A 7,953-nucleotide genomic window follows, 5' to 3' on the forward strand; every position below is an offset into this window, starting at 1 on the left:
CCTGAGCATCTAAGGACAGTTAGAACGGCTAGTCTCTCCCAAGAACCGACACTGACAACATTCAGGATAGCCTAAAACGCATCATCTTGGACATGTCTCAGGAATTGCTTGGGAATTCCAGAACTTCAAAACTATCCTTACAGAGGAAAAGGCATACAGCACCAAAACGTATGAAAAAAAATTTAACAGGATGAGATGACTTCAAGTTCTACACTAGTCAAGTACCTTTAAAAAAAAAAAAAAAAAAGAAAATAAAGCAAGGGATGTTTTTCTGTCTTCCTTGATTTTTCTTGAAGTTATTCACATAACGAAGCAGGAATATAACTGTAGAGTCTGTGCAGGCCCCTTCCTAGGAAGGCTGAGAGCACCTGCAGCATAGAATTTGAGAATCTCTACTATAAGCAAAGGAATGCATTTCCTTAATATCACATGTGGTAACTAATGTAAGGATGTTAGCTTCCATGGCTTTCTTAAGCTTGAAGTATATTGTAACACGTACTTATCCAACATAAGATTTCCCTACATACAAAGATCAAGATCTCAGCAAATACATGTCAATGGTCCATAACTCACAACAAAACTCAGCAGAATGGGATTTACGTAACTAATCTTCAGCATCAGTGATCAAGTGGCTTGAGCAATGAGAAAGAACCAGTCTTCAGCAGCCTGAACAGGAAAAGTTTCAGGACAAAATCATTTCTGATCACATCAAATAACATGAACCAAAATCATTGTACAGAAAGAAAGCTGAAATACCTTTCTAAAAATAGAAGCCTTTTTGCTATTAAAGTCACAGAGTTTTTCCTTCAACTGCTTTACAGGTACAAACAACAAGTTAAAACTACTTTATCTTAGTGTCACCTTCCTTTTTGCTTTAGAAAGTTCACAATTAGAAAGGATACAAGTTCCTCCTCCCATTTTTTTTCTCTCTGGTTACTCTGATTCATTTGGAGTAGCATTTCACCACAGTCCATGATAACCGCAATTTGGCAATAAAGGAAAAGTTATTTTCACTTTCCTTTAAGTCTGGCTGCTCATCCCCTTAAAAAGGGTCAAAGACGAAAGTAAACATGAAACAATCACTGAATTTAAATTTTATAAACAAGTGAGTATCTCTTCCTCAACAGGAAACAGTAAAGATTTAGCATAATAAAGTTGGGCAGTTACCCCAATAACTCCTCCATAGAGTCTCTGCAGAGATTCTGAACATGGAAATACCATGTAAAGTGGAAAGAAAACATGAATCTTTAAAAAAAGGCCGCCCCCCCCCCCAAAAAAGGCCATGCAACAGAGACAACTGGTTTACAGTTTTGCACATGAGGAACAGTTAACCAGTCAAACGAAAACACTAGATCTGCACAAAACACTAGGGCTGGTCAAATAATCAATACTGAAGCTTACAGGCAACCACTGAACAAGTGACAGCAGCTCTTGTAGACCAAGTGATGTTAATATGCAATATTTGTAACAACCTTATTGTAACGTATACTCAATATCTAAAATAATACATGAATATTCACAGCATAAAATATTCATCCCCTCCAGATCCCAAAGAGCAAACTGAATGCTGCAATGTTTTGGAATACTTCGATTTCTTATCTACCTCAAGGTAAACATAGCCTCACTCAACCTCTACGGCTACTCTTTGTACTTCCTAAATGCCAGAATTATGTGGCAAGAAGTCAAGTCAAGCATCTTCAGCATCCAAATTCAGGGGTATCCTATTCAGAAATAGTAAAACACTCCAGTACCTCAAGTGTTTTATGGACCTGATCATTTTGGGAGCAGTTCTGCAGGCCAGCTGACAGTGATAACAGACAGAAAACTACAATATTAGTCTACATCCATCTTTTGTACTTGAGTAAACTGTGTGTGGGTTTTTTGTTTTGTTGGGGTTTTTTTATGTTTTACTAAAGGTTTAAGAGAAAACATAATGAAAAAAATGGTCTACAAGCTTGTATAGTAGAATAATAATACCTAGAAAGCTCTATTTATCAATGTGAACTGGTTTTATAAGGTTTCAGAGCTGCTAGGAAAAAAAAAAAAAAATTAGACTAAAGAGGCAATCATTGAAGAAAGTGAAGCAGAATGCTGAGAAGAAAACAAACGTAGTTCCCAGAAACCAAAAACTGGGAATAACCTAGGCCTACCAAAGTTACCTAAAACCACAACTGCTGCCGTATAATAAAACCTGGTTTTCCATGTTGTAATTTTTTTTTTTTTTTTTTTTTTATAAAAACCAAACCAAAAGAACAAAACAAACCTAAACAAAAACCATGTACGGAGTTTTAAGTCAACATACACCAACACCAGTTGCAGTCCCAAAGGGAAGCCTCTTAGGCAACCGAGCCCAGTCAGGCTCCCTGGGACGTGCCACAGCCAGGACGACAAGCACAGCTGGTGCAGGAACAGTACGAGAACCAGATTTCCACTTTCAGCTAAGAAGAGGCATTCCCAGGCACGCAATGACGATCTTGCACTCAACAAACACTTAGCATGGAGCATCACGCACTCTATACTTTCAAGTGAAGCCTGTGTAAGCGTCCAGAGATAGCACGGTTCCATAGGTAGCTGGAAACCATTACCAGGGCTTCAGGTGTGACACAGCGACCTGCGAAACTGTGGTGTAAAAGAATTGAGACAGAAAAATCCGTGTTTCGTGTTACATTTCTGTATTTTCTGGCTTACTTCAGGGTTAAGACTATCTGGATATCTGCGCAGTGCCTAGCAAAACAGAACTATCCTGATGAGGGCTTCTGGACAGCACAGTAATGTAAATATTACTAAAGAACAAATGAAACTCAATATAATCCCTCCTAGACTGACAAGAACTGGCATCCAAAGAAACCAAGGAATGTACAGTGTGTCGATATCAGGGTTCATTTGGGGATACAGAATGCTGTACATTAACATAAAAGCATACAATGTCCTCCACGCATTTTTCCTGTAGAAAGTGTGTACATTTAAATGAACCCCTATAATTAATGCCATGAGAATCTAAGTCCTTTGTAAATAAGCGCTCTTATCTTAAACAGTAAACAACTGTGCCTTCCTTCCCCCCCCCCCTTCTATTTAAGGCTACTAAAAAGGTTTACATTGTAGAAGATTACTTCGGAAATCAAACCAGACTTTATATAGACTTTACTCCTATTAAACCTCTGCCTGGGAAAACATAAGTGATGTTAATGTACCTAGAGCACTCAGCAAGAAATTAGACTGTTTACTCTGAGCGAACAACAGATTGTCTTGCAACGCAAAAGCTGCTTTGAAGCCTGGGCATTTCATAGAGGAATTTGTGTTTTATTGAGTTCCTGGATCAAAACCTAACTTGAAACTACTACTACTTCTCAGGAAATAACTTCAAGATCAGGGAAGTTACTGGGTTTCATACTTAGATCAAATGCTGAAAATAAAGATGCTGCAAGGAGGCGGAGGGCGGGGGGGGAACAAACAAAAAACCCCAACATTGCTGCTTCTGTCCATAAAACATTACCTGCTTCTCACACTTAAGCATAGCAACAAAGCTTTGTGTTAAATATATATACACATACATGTGGACCTTTGGCCAAAAAATAAGTTTTTCAGACTGCAAGTGTCCAGTTCCACAAGATCTCAGATGGCCCTTACGAGTGCCACAGAAGCAGGCTCACTGACTACCCGTTACAAAATCAGGCCTAAGGACCCGGAGTCTTGTCACGAGCTCTAGCAAGACATAACCCTGGACCTACACAAAAGTCACTGCTAGACAAAAGCTCCAGCTCTGCACATTGTTACGGGGTGTGGACTCATATCGTAGCAGTTTACAGTGGGACTAATATGCTTACAATAAAAATATGCCTGGCTGTTTGCAGAGTTGTTAAATGCCATCCTTCTGTCATCCATAAATTGGTAACTTCTTCTGAAGAAAAGCAGAGCTTCCCACGTCTTCTTTTCAAAACAATACATTAAGAGTTGTTAGTCAATTCACTTTCTAAGTGACCTGTCATACAATCAATACCAAATAATTATTTTGTAAACATTAGAGTAAATGAAGACAAAGGGCAGGAGGTGTTCCGCGTAAAAATGTTTAGTTTAGTAAGAAATTTCTAAACCAAACTAGATTATGTTTCCTGGACCTCTTTCAAAACACTGTTTCAGTGAAGAGGCGATCCCAAATGCTCAGCGGGCAGAAAAGGAAACTGCTGGCAGTCTCTGGCTCACACATTTTGGGCATGACCTCATTCTTTACTACCACTTTTCATTTTTGCTGCAGTGTTTTAAAAACCAAGGCTTGACGTTATTTTTGCACGTTACCTTTCATTATTACTTACGAAATGCAAAGAACAACTTGGAGTTATAAAAGAAAGTATACTTCCCTTACAACTCATTCTCATACAGTGAGAAGGTAGGTGGCACACACCATCATATATGCCTTCGTACCCAAACACAAAATAGTTATGGTTATTTAAAGTATGCTTGTTTCTCTGAATGGAAGGCCAAGCCTAATATTATCTGACCAGCATTTTTGGAAGTTAACTATGCAGCAATAGCAGTACATAATTTCCCTAATAAATTCGACTTAAAAAGCCAAATTTCCTTTTCAAAAATAGCAGGTTTATATCTTAAATTATAGAGAACCACAAAATTATCCATACCCTAGTCATATATTAAAGAAAAAAAAAAAAAAGTTAAAGTGATTTAAGATATCGCTTTATCTATAAGGGAATATCTAGCTGCCTAAATCCCAATTACCTTAAAATGGTTCTAAAAATAAATTCATACTGTCATTTCAGAGATTTCTTGAAATATCAGATTTAACGTTACAACTTTTTTCTATTTGATCATGCCAATCTTGATCAAGTTTAAACAATGATTATTTATCAATCCGTCAAAACCAAGCGAAGTTGTCTCTTCCAACAAACAGTTGTCATCAGTATACCATTGCTAGTCTAGTCTTACTTTGAACCTACAGTTTAAATAAGCCTTCAGTCTATAATACCAACATATTCCCCATCTCTTCAGTTGAGAAAGATAAAATGTGCATGCTAAATTAAGTAAACATCACACTGATTGTTCAAAACAAGATACTAGAATTACAAGCTTAGCCAAACTTGGCAAACATTTTAACAACCCAACAGTTCTCTGATGCTAACCTTTTAATCTGATTTATTCCAGCCTCTGGGCTCTCCTGAACATCAATTTTACACATACATTTTTATTTTTCAAATAAAGCGCTCGCCATCACTGAATATCATATTTCCCCACCAAGAAAGAGGCCAACATTCAACTACCAGAGCATCCACCCATGTATCTTAGGAAAGAACGAACACCACACGCAACTGGGCCTCACAAGAGTTAAGAAAAAGAAAACTCTACCCAAATCCTGTTCTAGGAAGCGTTCTGTGCTTCACTTCATTGGAACACAATTCGCCTCTAAGCAGACCGCAGTGTGCAACCAGGAAAAATGTTTTAAGATTTGAGATAGCTAAACTTTCCGCTATTCACAAACTTCAACTGATAAGTTCGTTAAATTCCTCAGCATCTCTACTAATCATGTTTTTTAGTCGTTGTTCATGAAGCAGCGCACAGAGACGAGCCTCTGGAAGCTGGGAAGGTACCTTGCCTGCCACGGAGAACTGAGAGCAGGTTCCAAGGGATACACGAGGCCTGCTGCATAGGGGTAAAGGGGATTTCGTGCTCAAAATGCAATCAGATCTCAGCGGTGCCGGGAGGAATACCTGCTGTATTAACCCTCCGACCCTCCCGGCTGTTTAGGTAACACCTGTAAGGAGAAAACTTCGGAAGGAAGCAAGAGACCACCCCCGAAGCCAAACACCCGGGAGCTCCTTCCCCCCCCCCCCCGCCAGCCCGGCCCTCGCAAAGCCGAGCCAGGCGCCTTTAGGCACCGGTTCCCTCACAGCCAAGCAGCCGCTTCGGAAAAATAGGTACCCGAAAAGCACCTCCGCCGCGTCCCTTCTCCCCCACGGCCACGGCACACCGCGGACGGGCGAGGGGGAGGGGGGAGGCCGGATCACTCCGAGCCGCCTTGTCTGCTGCTTAAAAGGGACCCAGCCCAGGCCCGGCCTCCAGCTGCTCAGCAGCCACCGGAGCAGCTCCCAGGCACCTCCTCAGCCGAGCCGGGAGCCAGCTAGGCCCCGCTGCGGCTTTCCCGCGGATGCAGGGCGAGGAGCGGGCTCCTCACGCCAACGGCAGGGTCACGTCCCCGCCCGGCCCCACACGCAGACACCCGGGGGGCAGGCGGGAAAGGGGGAAGGGAGGGGGGGCCTCTGCGGAAGGCCCGGCGGGGACAGCCCCTCGGCGCACCCTCCCCAGGCCGCGAGTCGCCCGGCCGCGGTACGGAGAGGAGGGAAGGGGGGAAAAGAAGCCGCAGAGCAGGGCAGGCTCTTCCCTCTATGGCCACCCCGCAGAGAGAGAGAGGTAACCCCGCGCCCAGGAGGCCCGAGCCAGGCGGCGAGCGGGGAAAGGCAAGGGGTGGGGGGGGGGGCGAGGAAGGAGATGAAGCGGGGTTATAACCCAGCCCGTGTAGAGGAGGGTACGTGGGGTCCCGGCCCGGGGCGAGGAGTGTTGGGGGGAGGGTAGCGGGGGAGGGCGGCCGCACTTACTCTCATTTAACACCTCCAGCAGCTCGGCGCAGCTCTCACACATTGTTCATTAACAGCAGCAGCCGCCGCCGCCGCCTCCTCCCGACCATTGATTGATCCACTCGGTGCTGCTGATTGATGATTGATGGGGGCCGGGGCGGGGGTCAGTCGGGGGGGGGGGGAGGGGAAGGAGGGGGCGGGAAGGAATAGGAAGAGAAGGGGGGGGAGAGGCAGGGGCCGGTCTGGGATCCGGGGGAGGGGGGGGATGGGGCGGCTGATCAATGCAAATGAGCCTGTGGCGGCGGCGGTAGCGGCGGCGGCGGGGAGGAGAAGCCGAGTCACTCACTGGCTCCCAGTGACTCCACGCGCCGCCATTTTGCTGAGGGGGAAGGAGGAGGAGGGGACGGGAGCGAGGGGGGACAGGGCGCTCGGGCTCAGCTCGGCAGTTTCCGACCAGGCAGGAGGCGAAGGTGGCCGAGTCCCTCCTCCCTTTCCTTTCGCCCCGCCTTCCCACACCCCGGGCCGAGCGGCGGGCTGGCGAGCGGGGAGGAGGAGGAGGAGGAGGAGGAGGAGGAAGGGGGCGGGCCGGCAGCCGGGGCCGGGAGGGTAAAATGGCGGCGGCGGCGGTTGCGGCTGGGCGCGCGCCCGGGGTAGGGCGGGAAGCGCGTTTCCCTGCCCTCTTCCCGCCTCCCGCGGGGGGGGAATCTCCTCCAATAACGCGCACACGCCGCCGTGACAGGGACGGAGGAGCGGCCCCTCCTGCTTAAAGCGAGCGGCCGCCGCCGGAGGACTCCCCCTGCCCGCCAGCCCCCCTCGGGTGCCCCGCTTCCCCGCCGCGCTCGCCTCTTCCCGAGTTGCCGGAGGGACGTCTGCCGAGTCGGGGTTACTCCCTCCTCATGCTGACTATGTAACGTTGGCTCAGCCGGAGGCGTCCTGGAGCGGGGCGCGGGCGGCGGCGGGCTGCCGCTGAGGGCCTTTGGGACCTCCGGCCTGAAGGGAGCGCTTAGCGCACGGGGCCGAGCTGTGGCGGGCGCCTTACGGGCACGCTGCGTAGGAAGGAAGCTTCCTCGTTCTAGGCGGGTTTTCAGGTCTTTCGTCGTTTTGGGAGGTATTGGCGTTTTCCGCCGGCGGGGCGCGGGACGGAAGAGTCGTCGGCCATCGGCCATCTCCTTCCCGCCCAGCCCCGGCTGAGGGGAGCTGAAGGGACAAGGCCCGCGTGGGCACGTCCTATCCCGGCCTCCCGAAAATAAACCTTTAAAGTACAACGGTAGCGTTGTATGCAAAAAAATTAAATCATTTTTACCCGGTCTCCCAAAAATAAACGTTTGAAGTACTATGGTAGCGTTGTATGCAAGAAATTAAATGATTTTTA

General features: G+C 46.7%; 1 protein-coding gene across 16 annotated transcripts in view; it reads right to left on the minus strand.

Moving 5' to 3' along the window:
* USP34 (ubiquitin specific peptidase 34) overlaps positions 1 to 7,684 on the minus strand; it is a gene marked incomplete at its 3' end in the record, with an annotated part of 139,784 nt that extends 132,100 nt beyond the window's left edge. For all 16 annotated transcript variants that reach the window (XR_014227723.1, XM_082307410.1, XM_082307405.1 and 13 more), the window contains exon 1: positions 6,603 to 7,684. Coding sequence is in view for 15 of the 16 variants with exons in the window: in XM_082307410.1 (XP_082163536.1) it covers positions 6,603 to 6,645 (43 nt within the window). The remainder of the gene's footprint in view (positions 1 to 6,602) is intronic.
* Positions 7,685 to 7,953: the final 269 nt, after the last annotated feature.

The sequence above is a fragment of the Platalea leucorodia genome, assembly GCF_965183815.1.
Source record: "Platalea leucorodia genome assembly, chromosome: 3".
Lineage (NCBI taxonomy): Eukaryota > Metazoa > Chordata > Aves > Pelecaniformes > Threskiornithidae > Platalea > Platalea leucorodia.